The sequence below is a fragment of the Mauremys mutica genome, unplaced genomic scaffold, assembly GCF_020497125.1.
Source record: "Mauremys mutica isolate MM-2020 ecotype Southern unplaced genomic scaffold, ASM2049712v1 000553F_np12_obj, whole genome shotgun sequence".
Taxonomy (NCBI): domain Eukaryota; kingdom Metazoa; phylum Chordata; order Testudines; family Geoemydidae; genus Mauremys; species Mauremys mutica.
Window position 1 is genome coordinate 147,960 of NW_025423002.1, and position 22,266 is coordinate 170,225.

General features: G+C 69.4%; 1 protein-coding gene across 2 annotated transcripts; it reads left to right on the forward strand.

The window, feature by feature from the left end:
* The first annotated feature begins 9,563 nt into the window (after positions 1 to 9,563).
* ABCD1 (ATP binding cassette subfamily D member 1) lies at positions 9,564 to 22,137 on the forward strand. 2 transcript variants are annotated; one of them, XM_045000616.1, is made up of 10 exons: positions 9,564 to 10,657; positions 13,364 to 13,544; positions 15,982 to 16,124; positions 16,334 to 16,502; positions 17,348 to 17,442; positions 17,883 to 18,028; positions 18,704 to 18,849; positions 19,087 to 19,171; positions 19,366 to 19,491; positions 21,205 to 22,137. In XM_045000616.1, the coding sequence occupies exons 1-10, from the start codon at positions 9,659 to 9,661 to the stop codon at positions 21,422 to 21,424; spliced, it is 2,310 nt and encodes a 769-aa protein (XP_044856551.1). In that variant the 5' UTR covers positions 9,564 to 9,658; the 3' UTR covers positions 21,425 to 22,137. The 2 variants fall into 2 exon arrangements, 1 of the variants encoding a protein (XP_044856551.1); XR_006575551.1 differs by lacking the exon at positions 19,087 to 19,171 and having other exon boundaries at positions 21,205 to 21,342.
* Positions 22,138 to 22,266: the final 129 nt, after the last annotated feature.

Consider the following 22,266-nt stretch of genomic DNA (forward strand, 5'->3'; position numbering starts at 1 on the left):
GCGCAGGCCGGGAGCTCGGAACCCGCGCGCAGGCCGGGAGCTCGGATCCCGCGCGCAGGCCGGGAGCTCGGAACCCGCGCGCAGGCCGGGAGCTCGGAACCCGCGCGCAGGCCGGGAGCTCGGATCCCGCGCGCAGGCCGGGAACGTGGAACCCGCGCGCAGGCCGGGAGCTCGGATCCCACGCGCAGGCCGGGAGCTCGGAACCCGCGCGCAGGCCGGGAGCTCGGAACCCGCACGCAGGCCGGGAGCTCGGAACCCGCGCGCAGGCCGGGAGCTCGGATCCCGCGCGCAGGCCGGGAGCTCGGAACCCGCGCGCAGGCCGGGAGCTCGGATCCCACGCGCAGGCCGGGAGCTCGGAACCCGCGCGCAGGCCGGGAGCTCGGAACCCGCGCGCAGGCCGGGAGCTCGGATCCCGCGCGCAGGCCGGGAGCTCGGATCCCGCGCCCAGGCCGGGAGCTCGGATCCCGCGCCCAGGCCGGGAGCTCGGATCCCGCGCGCAGGCCGGGAGCTCGGAACCCGCGCGCAGGCCGGGAGCTCGGAACCCGCGCGCAGGCCGGGAGCTCGGATCCCGCGCGCAGGCCGGGAGCTCGGATCCCGCGCGCAGGCCGGGAGCTCGGATCCCACGCGCAGGCCGGGAGCTCGGAACCCGCGCGCAGGCCGGGAGCTCGGATCCCGCGCGCAGGCCGGGAACGTGGAACCCGCGCGCAGGCCGGGAGCTCGGATCCCACGCGCAGGCCGGGAACGTGGAACCCGCGCGCAGGCCGGGAGCTCGGAACCCGCGCGCAGGCCGGGAGCTCGGATCCCGCGCGCAGGCCGGGAGCTCGGAACCCGCGCGCAGGCCGGGAGCTCGGATCCCGCGCGCAGGCCGGGAGCTCGGAACCCGCGCGCAGGCCGGGAGCTCGGATCCCGCGCGCAGGCCGGGAGCTCGGAACCCGCGCGCAGGCCGGGAGCTCGAATCCCGCGCGCAGGCCGGGAGCTCGGAACCCGCGCGCAGGCCGGAAGCTCGGATCCCGCGCGCAGGCCGGGAGCTCGGAACCCGCGCGCAGGCCGGGAGCTCGGAACCCGCGCGCAGGCCGGGAGCTCGGATCCCGCGCGCAGGCCGGGAGCTCTGATCCCGCGCGCAGGCCGGGAACGTGGAACCCGCGCGCAGGCCGGGAGCTCGGAACCCGCGCGCAGGCCGGGAGCTCGGAACCCGCGCGCAGGCCGGGAGCTCGGATCCCGCGCGCAGGCCGGGAGCTCGGATCCCGCGCCCAGGCCGGGAGCTCGGATCCCGCGCGCAGGCCGGGAGCTCGGAACCCGCGCGCAGGCCGGGAGCTCGGATCCCGCGCGCAAGCCGGGAGCTCGGATCCCGCGCGCAGGCCGGGAGCTCGGATCCCGCGCGCAGGCCGGGAACGTGGAACCCGCGCGCAGGCCGGGAGCTCGGATCCCGCGCGCAGGCCGGGAACGTGGAACCCGCGCGCAGGCCGGGAGCTCGGAACCCGCGCGCAGGCCGGGAGCTCGGATCCCGCGCGCAGGCCGGGAGCTCGGAACCCGCGCGCAGGCCGGGAGCTCGGATCCCGCGCGCAGGCCGGGAACGTGGAACCCGCGCGCAGGCCGGGAGCTCGGATCCCGCGCGCAGGCCGGGAGCTCGGATCCCGCGCCCAGGCCGGGAGCTCGGATCCCGCGCGCAGGCCGGGAGCTCGGAACCCGCGCGCAGGCCGGGAGCTCGGATCCCGCGCGCAGGCCGGGAGCTCGGATCCCGCGCGCAGGCCGGGAACGTGGAACCCACGCGCAGGCCGGGAGCTCGGAACCCGCGCGCAGGCCGGGAACGTGGAACCCGCGCGCAGACCGGGAGCTCGGAACCCGCACGCAGGCCGGGAGCTTGGTTGCTGCAGAGCGAGGGGCCAGTGCACCGAAATGCCTGACACTGTCTCCTGGCAACGGATGGCCTGGGCCCCCCCCCACAAGGTGCCGACTGAAGGTGCTGGAGACAGAGGGGTCAGGAGACCCCCTGGCCCGGGGAAGGAGCTGAGCAGAGGAGGGGCTGGGGGGGGGTCAGTCTGGGGCTGGCTGGGGACGAGGAGTGAGGGCAGACGGGGGGGTCTGGCTCGCTGCCCCCCAGAATGGACCCGGCCGAGGGGTCCGGCTCGCGGTACCTACAAGCTCTGTGTTAGCCCCTGTTCCTGTCATCGAATCAACCTCTGTGTCCCCGGCTGGCTGAGAGTCACGTCTGCCTGCGCCGTGGGGGGGCAGGACCCTGTGGCCCCCCAGGACCCCGCCGGGGGGACTCGCTGGGGGAAGCGCACGGGGGGGCCGAGGAGGCCGAACGCTCCCAGGAGAGACCCCGGAGGTGAAGCCGGGGGAGCTTCTAGCCCTGCAGACAGGCTGCTCCGAGGGAGAGGAGGCTCCCGAGTCCTGCCTGGCTTGTGGGGAGCAGCTCCAGAGCATGTAGAACTGATACATTAAATTGTTTTTAATTGTTCACTTTATTAATGTAACTTCTGTTCACCAGTCACTACACGTGCCTACATTGTAACCTCTGTTCACTGTTCAGCAGTCACTGCACGTGCCTACATTGTAACCTCTGTTCACTGTTCACCATTCACTGCACGTGCCTACATTGTAACTTCTGTTCACTGTTCACCAGTCACTACACGTGCCTACATTGTAACCTCTGTTCACTGTTCACCATTCACTGCACGTGCCTACATTGTAACTTCTGTTCACTGTTCACCAGTCACTGCACGTGCCTACATTGTAACCTCTGTTCACTGTTCACCATTCACTGCACGTGCCTACATTGTAACTTCTGTTCACTGTTCACCAGTCACTACACGTGCCTACATTGTAACCTCTGTTCACTGTTCACCATTCACTGCACGTGCCTACATTGTAACTTCTGTTCACTGTTCACCAGTCACTGCACGTGCCTACATTGTAACTTCTGTTCCCTGTTCACCAGTCACTGCACGTGCCTACATTGTAACTTCTGTTCACTGTTCACCATTCACTGCACGTGCCTACATTGTAACCTCTGTTCACTGTTCACCATTCACTGCACGTGCCTACATTGTAACTTCTGTTCCCTGTTCACCAGTCACTGCACGTGCCTACATTGTAACCTCTGTTCACTGTTCACCATTCACTGCACGTGCCTACATTGTAACTTCTGTTCCCTGTTCACCAGTCACTGCACGTGCCTACATTGTAACCTCTGTTCACTGTTCACCAGTCACTACACGTGCCTACATTGTAACTTCTGTTCACTGTTCACCATTCACTGCACGTGCCTACGTCGTAACCTCTGTTCCCTGTTTGCCATATTGGAATCCAAACCCCAGTTTAAAACGCTCTCTCCATTTCGTAAAAGCTTCCTCCAACCTTCCTTTTTGCAAACCCTGCTGTGCTCTCGTTAGTTAGGGTCGATGTGTGACTGAGGTATGGCTGGATGATGGCCCCAGCCTGTCCTGATGAAGCAGAGTTCACACCCCACCGGCTGAAGCTGCAGACAAGAGCCCTAACAAAGTGAGCAGAGTCCACCCTAAACAGAAAAGCTACAAGAGAAGGAAGATCAAAGCCGGGTCCCAGGCTGACAGTCAGGCCTGCAATTGACAGGTGATCAGTCACCAGACCCAGAGGTGGTGACACAGCAAGACCTAGAGACTCTGGATTCAGACTCAAGCCTACAAAAAGGCTGGGTGAGATGGGAGACTTGGGGGGTAACGTTCTGCTGCCAGCATGGACGGGCCTCGGCGCCTGCCCCCCAGAGACCAGCTCCTCCTCCTGCCCGGCGGTGCTGGCCTGTTACCGCCCCGAGCTACCAACCCAGGCTGGGGAATCCAGCCACGGACTCCAGCCATGTCCAGGGCTGCTAACTATGCAGCAGCTGCAGAGCATCTGATGGGTGTGTGTGAGTGTGTGACTGTGTGTGTGTGTGTGTGTGTGAGAGAGAGAATGTGTGTGTGTGTGTGTGTGTGTGAGTGTGTGTGTGTAGGTATTAGGTATAATGTGTGTGTGTCTGTGTGTGAGTGTGTGAGTGTGTGACTAGGTATTGGGTATAATGTGTGTGTGTGAGTGTGTGTGTGAGTGTGTGTGTGTAGGTATTAGGTATAATGTGTGTGTGTGTGTGTGTGTATAAGGATTAAGATATTAGTTATTGGTCATAAATCAAGTTGTTCTCATAATAAATGTGGCATCTCTGTCTTGCCCCCTGGAAAGCTGCTGTGTAGTTTTGTGTGTACAACAAGCATCGCCCGGGGACCCCGTGACAGACGCGTGCGCGAACTGGCAGGAAACGTGCAGGAAAAGCAGCATTGCAAGCCCCGGCCGTGCTCAGCGCTGCAGCTGAGGAGACCGTGGCGCTAAACCACCTTCCACGTTTGCCAGTTGTTGCAAGACCTTGTGCTTCTGACGAAATCCAGAGGAAGTTTGTTGCCTAAACCCCTGCATGGCACAACAAAGGGGGAAGATACAGCGGAAACTTTTGTAAACCATTGTGAAGAATGAGGAGGTGACATCAGAACAATATTTTGTGTGGCAACAAATGCTGCTCCCGCCATGGTCGGGAAACAGAAGCGATTTGTCAAGTTACTTGCAGATCAGACTGGCTGCCCGGCAGCCAAATTTCACTGTTTCATCCATCGAGAAACCCTGTGCTCCAGTTTCTAATTCAGAGCTTAATAACGTGAGGAATCCAGTGGTGCAAATTGTGACCGTCCTTGTTGCTTGACCTATTTGACTCACAGGCCGTTTCAAGCACAGCGATGAGATGGACACTGCTTAGAACGTAGGAACGGCCAGACTGGGTCAGACCCAGGGCCGGGGTCAGGCCGATTCCCCCGATTGCCCGGAATCGGGCCCCACCCAGGGGCCCGCGCCTTAGGCACTTTTTTAAATTTTGTTTTTACTCAGCTGGCGGCAGCCCACTCCAGGGGTCTTCAGCAGCATTTCGGCAGTGGGGGGGGGCTGCTCCGGGGGTCTCTGGCGGCATTTCGGTGGCAGGGGGGTCCGCTCCGGGGGTCTTCGGCGGCATTTCAGCGGCAAGGGGGTTTGGAGATCTGCAGAGCGCACTTGAAGCTACCGCGAGAGATCATGGGGCCTCTATTCTGACCTGCTGGACGTCCCTGCCAGTGAAATGTAACTGTTTGAAGAAAATCGCTTTGGCGATGCTCTCGGCATCTGGCTCCACATACCTGTGTAACAGGTATTTTCACACATGAAATCTGTCCTCTGTCCCTCTCGGAGCCGGTTAACAACTGATCACCCCGAAGCCTGCGTGCAGCTTAACGTAGCCAGATCCCTGGCAGACATTGGAAAACTCAGCAAGGAAAAGCAAGAGCAAGGCTCACACTACACTGATGAGATCTGCCTTTTAATTTAATTTTAAATGAAGCTTCTTAAACATTTAAAAAACCTTATTTACTTGACATACACGAATCATTTAGTTCTATATTATAGATATAGAGAGAGACCTTCTCAAAAGGTTAAAATGTGTCACTGGCACACGAAGCCTTCAATCAGAGTGAATAAATGAAGACCCGGCCCAGCACTTCTGAAAGGTGCCGACCCCTGGGATAGATAATAGGACAGAAAATATCATGTTGCCTCTGTATAAATCCACAGTTCGCCCCCTCCTTGAATACTGCGGGCAGATGTGGTCGCCCTGTCTCAAAAAAGATCTAGTGGAATTGGAAAAGGTTCAGAAAAGGGCGACAGAACTGATGAGGGGTCTGGACCGGCTGTCGTCTGAGGAGAGATTAATCAGACTGGGACTGTTCAGCTTGGAAAAGAGACGGCTAAGGGGGGATATGATAGAGGTCTATAAAATCATGGCTGGTGCAGAGAAAGCAGATGAGGACGTGTTATTTACTCCTTCTCATAACACAAGAACTAGGGGCCACCCAATGAAATGAACAGGCAGCAGGTTTAAAACAAACAACGCACAGCCAACCTGTGGAACTCCTCGCCAGAGGACGCTGTGAAGGCCGAGACCATAACAGGATTCAAAAAAGAACTCGATAAATTCATGGAGGATAGATCAGGATGGGCTAGAAGGGGCTGCGGGGCGGGAGTGAGGGGCACCGGCAGGTCCGGGCTGGCAGGGGCTGCGGGGCGGGAGTGAGGGGCACCGGCAGGTGCGGGCTGGCAGGGGCTGCGGGTCGGGAGTGAGGGGCACCGGCAGGTCCAGGGCTGGCAGGGGCTGCGGGTCGGGAGTGAGGGGCACCGGCAGGTCCGGGCTGGCAGGGGCTGCGGGGCGGGAGTGAGGGGCACCGGCAGGTGCGGACTGGCAGGGGCTGCGGGGCGGGAGTGAGGGGCACCGGCAGGTGCGGGCTGGCAGGGGCTGCGGGGCGGGAGTGAGGGGCACCGGCAGGTCCAGGGCTGGCAGGGGTTGCGGGGCGGGAGTGAGGGGCACCGGCAGGTGCGGGCTGGCAGGGGCTGCGGGTCGGGAGTGAGGGGCACCGGCAGGTCCGGGCTGGCAGGGGCTGCGGGGCGGGAGTGAGGGGCACCGGCAGGTGCGGGCTGGCAGGGGCTGCGGGTCGGGAGTGAGGGGCACCGGCAGGTCCGGGCTGGCAGGGGCTGCGGGTCGGGAGTGAGGGGCACCGGCAGGTCCGGGCTGGCAGGGGCTGCGGGTCGGGAGTGAGGGGCACCGGCAGGTGCGGGCTGGCAGGGGCTGCGGGTCGGGAGTGAGGGGCACCGGCAGGTCCGGGCTGGCAGGGGCTGCGGGTCGGGAGTGAGGGGCACCGGCAGGTGCGGGCTGGCAGGGGCTGCGGGTCGGGAGTGAGGGGCACCGGCAGGTCCGGGCTGGCAGGGGCTGCGGGTCGGGAGTGAGGGGCACCGGCAGGTCCGGGCTGGCAGGGGCTGCGGGTCGGGAGTGAGGGGCACCGGTAGGTGCGGGCTGGCAGGGGCTGCGGGTCGGGAGTGAGGGGCACCGGCAGGTCCGGGCTGGCAGGGGCTGCGGGTCGGGAGTGAGGGGCACCGGAAGGTGCGGGCTGGCAGGGGCTGCGGTTCGGGAGTGAGGGGCACCGGCAGGTCCGGGCTGGCAGGGGCTGCGGGTCGGGAGTGAGGGGCACCGGCAGGTCCGGGCTGGCAGGGGCTGCGGGTCGGGAGTGAGGGGCACCGGCAGGTCCAGGGCTGGCAGGGGCTGCGGGTCGGGAGTGAGGGGCACCGGCAGGTCCGGGCTGGCAGGGGCTGCGGGTCGGGAGTGAGGGGCACCGGCAGGTCCGGGCTGGCAGGGGCTGCGGGTCGGGAGTGAGGGGCACCGGCAGGTCCGGGCTGGCAGGGGCTGCGGGTCGGGAGTGAGGGGCACCGGCAGGTCCGGGCTGGCAGGGGCTGCGGGTCGGGAGTGAGGGGCACCGGCAGGTCCAGGGCTGGCAGGGGCTGCGGGTCGGGAGTGAGGGGCACCGGCAGGTCCAGGGCTGGCAGGGGCTGCGGGTCGGGAGTGAGGGGCACCGGCAGGCCCGGGCTGGCAGGGGCTGCGGGGCGGGAGTGAGGGGCACCGGCAGGTCCAGGGCTGGCAGGGGCTGCGGGTCGGGAGTGAGGGGCACCGGCAGGTGCGGGCTGGCAGGGGCTGCGGGTCGGGAGTGAGGGGCACCGGCAGGTCCGGGCTGGCAGGGGCTGCGGGTCGGGAGTGAGGGGCACCGGCAGGTGCGGGCTGGCAGGGGCTGCGGGTCGGGAGTGAGGGGCACCGGCAGGTCCAGGGCTGGCAGGGGCTGCGGGTCGGGAGTGAGGGGCACCGGCAGGTCCAGGGCTGGCAGGGGCTGCGAGTCGGGAGTGAGGGGCACCGGCAGGTCCAGGGCTGGCAGGGGCTGCGGGTCGGGAGTGAGGGGCACCGGCAGGTCCGGGCTGGCAGGGGCTGCGGGTCGGGAGTGAGGGGCACCGGCAGGTCCGGGCTGGCAGGGGCTGCGGGTCGGGAGTGAGGGGCACCGGCAGGTCCGGGCTGGCAGGGGCTGCGGGTCGGGAGTGAGGGGCACCGGCAGGTCCGGGCTGGCAGGGGCTGCGGGTCGGGAGTGAGGGGCACCGGCAGGTCCGGGCTGGCAGGGGCTGCGGGTCGGGAGTGAGGGGCACCGGCAGGTCCAGGGCTGGCAGGGGCTGCGGGTCGGGAGTGAGGGGCACCGGCAGGTCCAGGGCTGGCAGGGGCTGCGGGTCGGGAGTGAGGGGCACCGGCAGACCGCAGGGGGGGGGGGCAGGGTTTTTCTCTGTCTCTCTCTCCCAGCTCCTGCCCTTTGGCCGAGCTCAGGCTGCCGCGCCCTGGAGCAGCCGGGCTGTAAAACATTCCCTGGGGGCTGGGGCGGTAACAGCCCCCCCGGGACTCCGCCCTTTGCCCCCGCCACGGAGATCATGCGCCGCGATAGCAGCCACGGACTGTGGACCCAGGACGGCAGGTTCCCGGCCCAGCTCCCTCTGCCGGCTGCTGCCCCTGCTCCGTGCCTCAGTTTCCCCCAAAGAGCCCGTGGGACCCCAAGGCCCGGAGCGAGGAGCTGAGCCGGGGGACGGAGGGGAGGTGTCGCGTGCTGGGCTGGCCAGACGTGGGGTGAAGCAGGAGGGTCGGAGCCCAGGGGCGCGGCCCCGATCCCAGCAGCCAGGGGAGCCTGGTGGTGGGGCCGGCCGCGGGGGCGGGGGAAGGGATTCCGGGGCTCCTGGATGCTCGGTCCTGGAGCTGCTGGGGAAGCCACACCCCCCCCCGCGGGCTCAATCAGGCGCCTGCACCCTGAGCGCGGGCGCCCCCAAGGGACTGGCTCGTTAGCGCTGGTGAGTAACGGGCCAGATTTGCATCTCAGCCCCCCCGGCCCAATCCGGAGTCACCCCCCTTCGGATCTCAGATCCCCCGTCTCAATCCGGAGTCACCCCCCTTCGGATCTCAGATCCCCCTGCATCAATCCAGAGTCACCCCCCTTCGGATCTCAGCTCCCCGTGCATCAATCCAGAGTCACCCCCCTTTGGATCTCAGCTCCCCGTGCATCAATCCAGAGTCACCCCCCTTTGGATCTCAGATCCCCCTGCATCAATCCAGAGTCACCCCCCTTTGGATCTCAGATCCCCCTGCATCAATCCAAAGTTACCCCCCTTCAGATCTCAGCACCCCCGGCTCAATCCGGAGTCACCCCCCTTTGGATCTCAGCCCCCGCCCCGGCTCAATGTGGAGTCACCCCCCTTTGGATCTCAGCTCCCCCTGCATCAATCTAGAGTTACCCCCCTTCAGATCTCAGCCCTCCCAGCTCAATGTGGAGTCACCCTCCTTCGGATCTCAGATCCCCCTGCATCAATCCAGAGTCACCCCCCTTTGGATCTCAGCACCCCCAGTTCAATCCAGAGTCACCCCCTTTTGGATCTCAGATCCCAGAGACTCAATCCGGAGTCACTCCAGATTGCAATAGGGGCAGGGCCAGGTTCGGATCGCAGTTCTCCCCTTGCCCCCGAGGATGCACATAGCCACACCCCGTAGAGTTAACCCCGCCCCTCGTGTCCCATCCGTGGAGCCCCAGCGCCACCTAGTGCCCTGTGCGGGCCTTCTCCGCAGCAGTGCCCCCCCGCCCCCCCCCGCAGGGCATTGTGGGACAGGGGCGGAGCCGGGCTTGACATTTCGTTCCCGGCTGAGCGCAGAGCAGGGGGTGCATGGGGGTGCGTGGCTCTTAAAGGGCCAGCGCCGTGAAGCGGGGCGGGGCAGTCCCGTGGCACCCCCATGCCGTGGTCCGCGAGCCGGGGGGCCGGCCGGCTGGCCCGGGGGGTGACGGCCAGGAGGGCGGCCGTGGCCCTGACGGTGGTGGCCCTGGGCGCCCGGAAACTGTACCCGCTGCTGCGGCGGGCCACCGTGGGCTCCCGGCACGTGGCCCCGGGGCCCGTGGGCGCTTCAACCGGCGCGGAGCCCAGAGCCACCGGCGCGGAGCCCGGGCCCGACTCGGGGAGCGCGGAGCCCGGGCCCGACTCGGGGAGCGCGGAGCCCGTGGCTCAGTGGCCGGAGGAAGACGCCGCGCCCGGCGTGAACTGGGCTTTCCTGCGGCGGCTGCTGCGGCTGCTGCGGCTCCTGTTCCCCGGGCCGCTGTGCCCAGAGACGGGGCTGCTGGTCCTGCACTCGGCCGCCCTGGCCAGCCGCACCTTCCTCTCGGTCTACGTGGCCCGGCTGGACGGGCGCCTGGCCCGCTCCATCGTCCGCAAGAGCCCCCGGCGCTTTGCCCGGCTGCTGCTCCAGTGGCTGCTCATCGCCGTGCCCGCCACCTTCGTCAACAGCGCCATCCGCTACCTGGAGGGGCGGCTGGGCCTGGCCTTCCGCGGCCGCCTGGTGGCCCAGGCCTACGGGCTCTACTTCCGCGCCCAGACCTACTACCGCGTCAGCACCATGGACGGGCGCCTGCGGGCGCCGGACCAGTCGCTCACCGAGGACCTGGTGGCCTTCGCCGGCGCCGTGGCCCACCTCTACTCCAACCTGACCAAGCCGGTGCTGGACGTGGCCGTCACCTCCTACGCCCTGCTGGGCGCGGCCCGGGCCAAGGGCGCCGGCACGGCCGGGCCCTCGGCCATCGCCGGCCTGGTGGTCGGCCTGACGGGCATGGTGCTGCGGGGCTGCTCGCCCCGCTTCGGGGAGCTGGTGGCCGAGGAGGCTCGGCGCAAGGGGGAGCTGCGGTACATGCACGCCCGGGTGGTGGCCAACGCCGAGGAGATCGCCTTCTACGGGGGGCACCAGGTGCTGGGGCACGGGGGCTGGGAGCCCGGACGCCTGGGTTCTCTGCCCGGCTCTGGGAGGGGAGTGGGGGCTGGTGCTTAGAGCAGGGAGGGGGGCTGGGATCCCGGACGCCTGGGTTCTCTCCCGGCTCTGGGAGGGGAGGTGGGGGGGATTTAAAGGGCCAGCAGCCCCCGGGAGCTCCGGCTTTGCGGCCCTGTTTCTCCGCCTTGTTTAAGTCTCTCTCCCGCCCAGTTCCCCCAGGCCGGATGCGAGGCTGTTTGACCCGAGACTGACCCGGGACAGGCCCCTGCCCGGGGCTGCTCGCTGGGGCTTCTCCCCCTCGCAACCGCCCTGCCCCCTTTCCTCCGTCCCGCCCACGGAGGAGCCCGGACGCCTGGGTTCCCCCGCAGCTGTGTGTGTGTGGGGGCGGGGGCTGGCAGCCCGGACGCCTGGGTTCTCACCTTGGTTCTACTTCCATCTCTCTCTTCCTCAGTTTCCCTTTCTGGGGTTAAGCGCCCCATTCAGTGCCACCAGTGGCACCCAGAAGGGCTCCCCATCCCCCGCGCCGCAAACTCCACCCCTCCCCCACCCAGCACCCCCTACTCACCCCCTTTCCCCCTCCAGCCTGTTTAGCGCAGAATCCCCCCAAGTCCCTCACTCGCCCCCCCAGTGCGGGTGGAGCCGGGTCCCCGACGCTCCCCGTCCCGCCCCCCGACGCCCCCTGTGGCCCCCCGTGGGCGGAGCCGGGTCCCTGACACCCCCTGACGCCCCCTGTGGGCGGAGCCGGGTCCCTGACACCCCCTGACGCCCCCTGTGGGCGGAGCCGGGTCCCTGACGCCCCCTGACACCCCCTGTGGGCGGAGCCGGGTCCCTGACGCCCCCTGACGCCCCCTGTCGCCCCCTGTGGGCGGAGCCGGGTCCCTGACGCCCCCTGTCGCCCCCTGTGGGCGGAGCCGGGTCCCTGACACCCCCTGACACCCCCTGTGGGCGGAGCCGGGTCCCTGACGCTCTCTGTCGCCCACCGTGGGTGGAGCCGGGTCCCTGACACCCCCTGACGCCCCCTGTGGGCGGAGCCGGGTCCCTGCCGCTCTCTGTCGCCCCCCGCAGGCGGAGCCGGGTCCCTGACGCCCCCTGACGCCCCCTGTGGGCGGAGCCGGGTCCCTGACGCTCTCTGTCGCCCCCCGTGGGTGGAGCCGGGTCCCTGACGCCCCCTGTCGCCCCCTGTGGGCGGAGCCGGGTCCCTGACGCCCCCTGTCGCCCCCCGCGGGCGGAGCCGGGTCCCTGACACCCCCTGACGCCCCCTGTGGGCGGAGCCGGGTCCCTGACGCTCTCTGTCGCCCCCTGTGAGCGGAGCCGGGTCCCTGACACCCCCTGACGCCCCCTGTGGGCGGAGCCAGGTCCCTGACGCCCCCTGTCGCCCCCTGTGGGCGGAGCCGGGTCCCTGACACCCCCTGACGCCCCCTGTGGGCGGAGCCGGGTCCCTGACACCCCCTGACGCCCCCTGTGGGCGGAGCCGGGTCCCTGACGCCCCCTGACACCCCCTGTCGCCCCCCGCAGGCGGAGCCGGGTCCCTGACACCCCCTGACGCCCCCCGCGGGCGGAGCCGGGTCCCTGACGCTCCCCGTGGATGGAGCCGGGTCCCTGACGCCTCCTGTCGCCCCCTGTGGGCGGAGCCGGGTCCCTGACGCCTCCTGTCGCCCCCCGTGGGTGGAGCCGGGTCCCTGACGCCTCCTGTCGCCCCCTGTGGGCGGAGCCGGGTCCCTGACACCCCCTGACGCCCCCCGCGGGCGGAGCCGGGTCCCTGACACCCCCTGTCGCCCCCTGTGGGCGGAGCCGGGTCCCTGACGCTCTCTGTCGCCCCCCGTGGGCGGAGCTGGGTCCCTGACGCCCCCGATACCCCCTGTGGGCGGAGCCGGGTCCCTGACACCCCCTGACACCCCCTGTCGCCCCCTGTGGGCGGAGCCGGGTCCCTGACACCCCCTGACGCCCCCTGTGGGCGGAGCCGGGTCCCTGACGCCCCCTGACACCCCCTGTCGCCCCCCGCAGGCGGAGCCGGGTCCCTGACACCCCCTGACGCCCCCCGCGGGCGGAGCCGGGTCCCTGACGCTCTCTGTCGCCCCCCGTGGGTGGAGCCGGGTCCCTGACGCCTCCTGTCGCCCCCTGTGGGCGGAGCCGGGTCCCTGACACCCCCTGACGCCCCCCGCGGGCGGAGCCGGGTCCCTGACACCCCCTGTCGCCCCCTGTGGGCGGAGCCGGGTCCCTGACGCTCTCTGTCGCCCCCCGTGGGCGGAGCTGGGTCCCTGACGCCCCCTGATACCCCCTGTGGGCGGAGCCGGGTCCCTGACACCCCCTGACGCCCCCTGTGGGCGGAGCCGGGTCCCTGACACCCCCTGACACCCCCTGTCGCCCCCCGTGGGCGGAGCCGGGTCCCTGACGCCCCCTGTCGCCCCCTGTGGGCGGAGCCGGGTCCCTGACACCCCCTGACACCCCCTGTCGCCCCCTGTGGGCGGAGCCGGGTCCCTGACACCCCCTAACACCCCCTGTGGGCGGAGCCAGGTCCCTGATGCCCCCTGACACCCCCTGTCGCCCCCCTGCGGGCGGAGCCGGGTCCCTGACACCCCCTAACACCCCCTGCGGGCGGAGCCGGGTCCCTGACGCCCCCTGACGCCCCCTGCAGGCGGAGCCGGGTCCCTGACACCCCCTGACGCTCTCTGTCGCCCCCCGCAGGCGGAGCTGGCCCTGCTGCAGCGATGCTACGGGGCGCTGGCCGCACACCTGGACCTGGTGCTGCTGCAGCGTCTCTGGTACGTGATGCTGGAGCAATTCCTCATGAAGTACGTGTGGAGCGCGGCCGGGCTGATCATGGTGGCCGTGCCCATCGTCACGGCCACCGGCTACTCACAGAGCGGTGAGCTGGGGGGGCTGGCGGGGCTGAGGGACACTGGGGGGCTCTGGGGAAGGCTGGGGGCTCTGGGGGTGCTGGGGGGCTGGCAGGGGGCACTGGGGGGCTCTGGGGGTGCGGGGGGGCTGGCAGGGGGCACTGGGGGGCTCTGGGGAAGGGGGGGGGCTGGCAGAGGGCACTGGGGGGCACTGGTGGGCTGGCAGGGGGCACTGGGGGGCTCTGGGGAAGGCTGGGGGGCTGGCAGGGGGCGCTGGGGGGGCTCTAGGGGTGCTGGGGGGCTGGCAGGGGGCACTGGGGGGCAAGGGGGGAGGGTGGGGGCACTGGGGGGCTGGCAGGGGGCTCTGGGGGTGCTGGGGAGGTGGAAGGGGGCAGTGGGGGGCGCTGGAGGGCTGGCAGGGGGTGCTCGGGGTGCTCTGGGGGTGCTGGGGGGCTGGCAGGGGGTGCTGGGGGGGCTCTAGGGTAGGGTGGGGGCGCTGGGGGGCTGGCAGGGGGCGCTGTGAGGCTGGCAGGGGGCTCTGGGGGTGCTGGGGGTCTGGCAGGGGGGGCTGGGGGGCTCTGGGGGTGCTGGGGGGCTGGCAGGGGGCGCTGGGGGGGCTCTGGGGTAGGGTGGGGGCGCTGGGGGGCTGGCAGGGGGCACTGGGGGGCTGGCAGGGGGCTCTGGGGGTGCTGGGGAGCTGGCAGGGGGCACTGGGGGGCGCTGGTTGGCTGGCAGGGGGTGCTGGGGGTGCTCTGGGGGTGCTGGGGGGCTGGCAGGGGGTGCTGGGGGGGCTCTAGGGTAGGGTGGGGGCGCTGGGGGGCTGGCAGGGGGCGCTGGGGGGGCTCTGGGGTAGGGTGGCGGCGCTGGGGGGCTGGCAGGGGGCACTGGGGGGCTGGCAGGGGGCTCTGGGGGTGCTGGGGGGCTGGCAGGGGGTGCTGGGGGGCTCTGGGGAAGGCTGGGGGTGCCCGGGTGAGGACAGGGGCAGAGGCTGAGTTACCGTCGCCAGCTTGTTCCTGGCCTGGGCCCTGCCTGCAGCGCGGCCGCGCCGGTCCCGCCCCAGCGGCCCCTGGGTCCCTCCCGGACGGCGCAGGCCCCCAGCACCCGGCCGCGTTCCCGAGGGCCCCATCGCGCTGCGGAGACGGACGGGAGCCGGCGGCTGGATCATCCCCCCGCCGGCCCCCAGGGAACCAGCCGCCGAGGGAGCCACGCGCCGCCCTCCGGGGCTGGCCCAGTGAGATGGAAACCGCTGCCTTCGTCCCCTCGACGCCTTCCCGGGCCCCGGCCCCGGCCCCCCTTGCCAAGCCGCCCGCCGGGGTCGGACTCTCTTTCATTCTCTCCTGGGCGGCTCCGTTCCGCGCCCCCGGGTCTCGTCCCCTCCCTGCCTGCGTCCGCCGGGGGTTCAGCCCCCCCGCGGGTCTCGTGCTCTCGCTGTCGGCCCCGCGGGGCCGGGTTCCCCCGTCGCGTGCGGCCCGGCCTGCACCAAGCCGTGTCGGGGACCCGCCGCTCCAGCTCCGGGTCGGTCTGGCCGGGATCCCGGCACCAGGCCGCGTTCAGCCGGACGTTCTCCAGCCGCGGTCCGGCCTGGGGCGCCTGTTCCCAGCCCCCAGCCTGGCGCTGGCCAAGGACACCCCGTTCTCTCCCTGGTTCAGCGGCCGGCAAGCCCGCCGGCCGCCCGTCTGCCCCTCGCCGGGCCGGTGCGTCCCACGCAATGTGCCCCGTCCCGCCTGCCCGGCCGAGCGCCCCGAGGCTCCGCCGCCTGCTCTGACAGTGGGGAGCCCCCGTTGCGATTCTCCGGCCCCACGCGCCGGCTGGATTTCCATGGCGACCCCCAGCCCCGGCCCACCATGAGCCCAAACGGCCAGCGCGGCCCCAGTCTGCCCCGGAAAGGTCGGCCCCTTATTCCCAGGCTAGGTCGGTCCCAGCTGCGGGCTCGTCATCCCCCTTCCTGGGCCGGCCGAGCCCGCTGGGAATTCGTTCCCCGCGGAGACGGGGGTCCGGTGCCCCCCTCGCGTCTCTCGCCCGCAGGCCGGTTCTCCCGGCTCGTCCTTCCGGAATTGTGGGCCCCGGACGTGGGCTCCCGGCCGCGGTCGCCCCCGGGCCACATCCCCCCACGCAAGAGTCCCCCGTTCGTGCCCCCCAGGATCGCGTTCACCTGGGGTGGGGCCCGGCCCGGAGTTCAGCGGGCAGGGCAGTGGGGAGCCGCAGGGGAAGGGGCTGCCAGAAGGGGGCGCTGCCCCGGTGCAGGCTGGGGCGCTTGGGGGGCTGGGGGAGGCAGAGCGTGTTGGGGGCGGCCGGCCGGGGGGGCGCTTGGGGGGCTGGGGGAGGCAGAGCGTGTTGGGGGCGGCCGGCCGGGGGGGCGCTTGGGGGGCTGGGGGAGGCAGAGCGTGTTGGGGGCGGCCCCGGGGGACCCCGCTCGGGGTTTCTCGGGGGGGTAGATCTGCCCCCCTGATTCCCGCTGCCCCCCAGACTCGGAGCAGGTGAAGCGGGCCGCACTGGAGATGAAGGAGGAGGAGCTGATCGGCGAGAGGACCGAGGCCTTTACCACGGCCAGGAACCTGCTCACCGCAGCTGCCGACGCCACCGAAAGAGTCATGGCCGCCTACAAGGAGGTGAGGGGGCGCCCGGACGCCTGGGTTCTCTCCCCGGCTCCGGGAGGGGAGGCGGGGGGCTGGGAGCCAGGACACCTGGGTTCTCTCCCCGGCTCTGGGAGGGGAGGCGGGGGGCTGGGAGCCCGGACACCTGGGTTCTCTCCCCGGCTCTGGGAGGGGAGGGGGGGCTGGGAGCCCGGACGCCTGGGTTCTAACTCCCTGCCCCACAGGTGACGGAGCTCGCCGGTTACACCGCCCGGGTCTATGAGATGTTCCACGTCTTTGAGGACGTGCAGCGCGGGCGCTTGGCCCGGCCCGGCGAGGCGGAGGAGGGCGAGGACCAGGCCGCGGCCGTCATGAGGCATGGGGTGCGTGTGGACGGGCCCCTCAGCATTCGCGGTGAGCCCGGGGCAGCTATTTGTGTGGGTCCCACTAAAATGGGTCTTCTCTGAAATGTGTGTGTGTCCCTGCGCCCCCCGCTGGAGGGGAGGGCCCCCGCCCCCCGTGTCCCCGCGCCCCCCGCTGGAGGGGAGGGGCCCCGCCCCCGTGTCCCCGCGCCCCCCGCTGGAGGGGAGGGGCCCCGCCCCCCGTGTCCCCGCGCCCCCCGCTGGAGGGGAGGGGCCCCGCCCCCCGTGTCTCCCCGCGCCCCCCGCTGGAGGGGAGGGGCCCCGCCCCCCGTGTCTCCCCGCGCCCCCCGGGGGTGGGGTGGGGCCCCGCCCCCCGTGTCCCCGCGCCCCCCGCTGGTGGGGTGGGGCCCCGCCCCCCGTGTCCCCGCGCCCCCCTGCTGGAGGGGAGGGGCCCCGCGCCCCCCGTGTCTCCCCGCGCCCCCCGCTGGAGGGGAGGGGCCCCGCCCCCCGTGTCCCCGCGCCCCCCGCTGGAGGGGAGGGGCCCCACCCCCCGTGTCCCCGCGCCCCCCGCTGGAGGGGAGGGGCCCCGCGCCCCCCGTGTCTCCCCGCGCCCCCCGCTGGAGGGGAGGGGCCCCGCCCCCCGTGTCCCCGCGCCCCCCGCTGGTGGGGGGGGGCCCCGCCCCCCGTGTCTCCCCGCCCCCCCCCCTGGAGGGGAGGGGCCCCGCCCCCCGTGTCCCCGCGCCCCCCACTGGAGGGGAGGGGCCCCGCCCCCCGTGTCCCCGCTGGAGGGGAGGGGCCCCGCCCCCCGTGTCTCCCCGCGCCCCCCGCTGGAGGGGAGGGGCCCTGCCATTAATTCTCTCTCTCTGCCCTGCCCCCTTTCCCTCCATTCGCCCCCAGGCCGGGTCGTGGACGTGGAAAACGGAATCATCTGTGAAAACATCCCAATTATCACCCCCACCGGGGACGTGGTGGTGGCCGCCCTGAACCTCAGGGTAAAGGGGAGCCCAGGGCTGGGCTGGCAGGGGCTGCGGGTCGGGAGTGAGGGGCACCGGCAGAGCTGGGGGCTGCGGGTCGGGAGTGAGGGGCACCGGCAGGGCTGGGCTGGCAGGGGCTGCGGGTCGGGAGTGAGGGGCACCGGCAGGGCTGGGCTGGCAGGGGCTGCGGGTCGGGAGTGAGGGGCACCAGCACGGCTGGGGCAGAGCCAGGGAGCGAGGGGGGGCTGGGGGAGGGGCTGGAGGGGGCGGAGCCAGCGGAAATCGGGGCAGTGGGGGAGCTGGGGTGGGTGGGGCTGGCACATAGGGAGGGGGCAGTCAGCTAACAGGGCCCTCCACCACCTCTGAGCCCTCCCCACCTACTAGAGACCCCGGGGGGGGCAGGTGTCCCCCTCCCCTACAGGTTGGGGGGGTCTCACATCTCTCTGCCCCCCCTGCAGGTGGATGGAGAAATGCATCTTCTCATCACAGGCCCCAACGGCTGCGGGAAGAGCTCCCTCTTCCGGATCCTTGGGGGCCTCTGGCCGGCCTACGGGGGGGTCCTCTACAAACCGCCCCCCCAGCGCATGTTCTACGTTCCCCAGAGGTGCGGGCAGCCCGGACGCCTGGGTTCTCTCCCCAGCTCTGGGAGGGGAGTGGGGGCTGGTGGTTAGAGCAGGGGGGGCTGGGAGCCCAGACTCCTGGGTTCTCTCCCGGCTCTGGGAGGTGTGTGGGGGCTGGTGGGTCACAGCAGGGGCTGTGTCACAGAGTGTAGGGGAGTCAGGCCCTGCACCCCCGGGCTCCCTGTGATTCACCAGGACTCTCAGCCAGCCAGGAAAGCAGAAGGTTTATTTAGACGACAGGAACACAGTCCAGGACAGGGTCTTGCAGGCACAGATAACCGGACTCCCCCGGTTAGCTCCATCTTGGGGCCCCAGGAGCCCCACAGCCCCCATTGGGGATCAGAGCCCTCTCTCCCTGCTTCCCCTCTATCCCCAGCCAACTCCAGTCTGCCCAACCCCCTCTCCTGGGCCAGGAGGTCACCTGACCCCTTTGTCTCCAACACCTTCAGCAGGCACCTTTGCAGGGAGGGGCCGGGCCATCCGTTGCTAGGAGACAGAGTGACAGGCATTCAGGTGCACTGGCCTTTGGCTTTGCTAGACACTTCAGAACCGCACAGGGGACACTGAGGCACCAACCCAGCATTCCCAGACCCCAGTAAGAACAGTCCCACTTCGTCACAGGCAGGCAGGAGTTTGTTTACCCTTCATGTTTACCATAGGCCCTACATGTCAGTGGGCTCCCTGCGGGACCAGGTGATCTACCCCGACACCGCCCAGGACATGGCGCGGAAGGGGCTGACGGACGCCCACCTGGAGCAAATCCTCAGCATCGTCAGCCTCAACTACATCGTCCAGCGGGAGGGAGGTGGGTGTGGGGGGGCATGGGGGTGAGCAGGGCAGAGTGGGGGTGATGGGGGGGTGATCAGGGCAAAGGGGCCATGGGGGGATGGGGCAGAGTGGGGGGGATGGGGTGGGGGGCCATGGGGGGATGGGGCAGAGTGGGGGGGATGGGGTGGGGGCAGGGGGTGATGGCGGAAGAGCTAACACCCCCCCAGTGAGTGACCAATGAGGGATCTTCTTTCCCCCACGGGGGCGGAGCCAGGCTGGGAGGCCGTCAGCGATTGGAAGGACGTCCTGTCGGGGGGTGAGAAGCAGCGAATGGGGATGGCCCGGATGTTCTATCATAGGTCAGTGACCCGCCCCCCGTGGATTCCCCCCCCCGCCCCCCCCCCTGCGGCTGGGCCCTGACAGGTGGGGGTGATGGGGGAGGGGGAGGATTTGGGGGTGGGAGGGCAGGGCGGGTGCCAGGGGGAGGTGCTGTGGGGTTGGGGGGGAGTTGGCTGGGGGGTGCTGCCCCCCCAGCCTCACGTCTGCCCCCCAGGCCGCAGTATGCCCTGCTGGACGAGTGCACCAGCGCCGTGAGCATCGACGTCGAGGGGCGCATCTTCCAAGCCGCAAAGGATGCTGGGATCTCGCTGCTCTCCATCACCCACCGGCCCTCACTATGGTACGTCCCATTTCCCCCTCCCCCGCTATGGTATGTCCCATTCCCACCCCTGCTATGGTACATCCCATTCTCCCCTCAACACTCGCTATGGTACAGCCCAGTCCAGCCCCTCCTATGGTATGTCCCATCCCTCCCCTCCTATGGTACATCCCATACCTGCCACTGCCATGGTACAGCCTCTTCTTCTCCCCCACCCCTCACTATGGTACATCCCAGTCTCCCCACTGCTATGGTATGTCCCGCTCCCAGTCCCAGCCACTTGCTATGGCATGTGCCACTTTCCCCTGCTATGGTACAACCCAGTTTCCCCCCCAATGCTTGCTATGGTATGTCCCATTCCCAGCCCCAGCCACTCCTATGGTATGTCCCATCTTGGAACATCCCATTCACACACCCCCCCCCCGACATGATGCGTCCCATTCCCCCCTACACTATGGTACATCTCAGTTTCCCCCCAACATTCACTATGGTACATTCCATCCCCCCCCCCCCGGCTCTGGTATGTCCCATTCCCAGCCCCAGCCATTCCTATGGTATGGCTCAGTCTCCTCTGCTATGGTACAACCCAGCCCTAGCTCCTCCTCCCCATTCTGCCCCCCAGCACACTATGGTACTTCCCACTTCCTATGCACCCCCATCTCTGTGGTACATCCCCCTTCCCTGACTCCTCCCCCCAGTGATGGGGGGGCACTCCCTGATCCTGACCCGACCTCTGACCTCAACCCCACCCACTGCCCTTAACTCTGACCCCGCCCCCCAGCTCTGATCTGACCTTAACCCTGACCCCCAATGCAGGAGGGGGAGGGGCTGCTCTTTGGGGGGGGAGTGTCCAGCCAGGCATCCCCCCAGCAGGGAGCTCCCCAGCCCCCCCACACGTATCACCCCCCTGCCCCGACCCACATGTATCACCCGCCCCCACCCAATTCCCCTGGCCCCTCTCCCAGCAGCCCCCACGTCCCTCCCTGGGAGCCGGCCAGTCCCTGGCCAGTCAATGGCCCTTTGTTCCCAGCCCCTGGGCACCCGCAGGGCCGGGGGGGGCTGCGGGTCGGGAGTGAGGGGCACTGGCAGAGCTGGGGGCTGCGGGTCGGGAGTGAGGGGCACCGGCCGAGCTGGGGGCTGCGGGTCGGGAGTGAGGGGCACGTGCAGGGACGGGGACTGCGGGTCGGGAGTGAGGGGCACCGGCAGAGCTGGGGGCTGCGGGTCGGGAGTGAGGGGCGCCGGCGGAGCTGGGGGGCTGCGGGTCGGGAGTGAGGGGCACCGGCAGAGCTGGGGGCTGCGGGTCGGGAGTGAGGGGCACCGGCGGAGCTGGGGGGCTGCGGGTCGGGAGTGAGGGGCACCGGCGGAGCTGGGGGCTGCGGGTCGGGAGTGAGGGGCACGTGCAGGGACGGGGACTGCGGGTCGGGAGTGAGGGGCACCGGCAGAGCTGGGGGCTGCGGGTCGGGAGTGAGGGGCGCCGGCGGAGCTGGGGGGCTGCGGGTCGGGAGTGAGGGGCGCCGGCGGAGCTGGGGGGCTGCGGGTCGGGAGTGAGGGGCACGTGCAGGGACGGGGGCTGCGGGTCGGGAATGAGGGGCACCAGCAGAGCTGGGGGCTGCGGGTCGGGAGTGAGGGGCACGTGCAGGGACGGGGGCTGCGGGTCGGGAGTGAGGGGCACGTGCAGGGACGGGGGCTGCGGGTCGGGAGTGAGGGGCCCCGCTGACCCTGCCCCCCCCCCAGGAAGTACCACACCCACGTGCTGCAGTTCGACGGGGAGGGCGGCTGGAAGCTGGAGCGTCTGGACGCGGCCGCCCGGCTCTCGCTGACCGAGGAGAAGCAGCGGCTGGAGACGCAGCTGGCCGGGGTCCCCCGGGTCCAGCAGCGCCTGACCGAGCTCTGCCAGATCCTGGGGGACGAAGCCCCCCCCGGCCCGGCCGGGGCCCCCCACAGCTCGGCCTGAAACACTGGGGGGTTCCCTCGGGGCACCTCCTGTCGCCCCACTACGGTGTGTGCGGCGGGGCATTAATCCTCCCCTGGGAGTTGGGGTCACCCTGGCTGCCCCCCATCTCCCAGTGATTGAAGGATGGGGCCCCTCCCCCCGCCCAGCTCCCCAATCGCCCCCCTTCACTGAGCATTTCAGGGGTCTTCTGCAGCACCCCCAATTTTAGTGCACTTAATGCCTCTTCCCCCGTGATAGGGGGGTGACCTGTACTGTGAAACGGGGGGGTCTCACCCTCCCGCACCTCAGTCCCTCACGGCGCCCCAGAGAATCCACTGCCCCAGTGGGGCCACTGCCAAGAGCCCCCCAGGCCTCTCTCCGGCTTCACCCGGGACCCCTCGACAGCGTGGGGCGCACAAGGGCAATGGGCCGTGCTCACGGCCCCCCAGGATTTTCAGGGGGGAGCTTGCCGATCCCAGACCCCCAAGACCTCCAGGCCGCACAGACTGGAGAATGTAGCCATGGGGGTTGAGGCGGAACCAGGCGTCGCTTCGATTCCCCTGCGTGTGGCAGACACACGTCCACTTGGACTTCATCTGGTTTGAGAACCGGTTTAAATCCCTGTGTGGACGCTCTGAATTCGCTGTAAGAACGAGTTAAACTGGTTTAAAGCCCCATGTGGATGTGCTGAATTCACTTGAACAACAGGGTTTGGTTAAACTGGTTTAAAGTCCCATGTGGACGCTCTTAATTCAGTTTAACTGAACAGGTTCTTAAACCGCGGTAAAGTTAAATCCGTTGAAATCCCCGTCTGGACGCACACTGGGAATTTGGTTTAAGAACCAGCTCAGTTAAACCAGTTT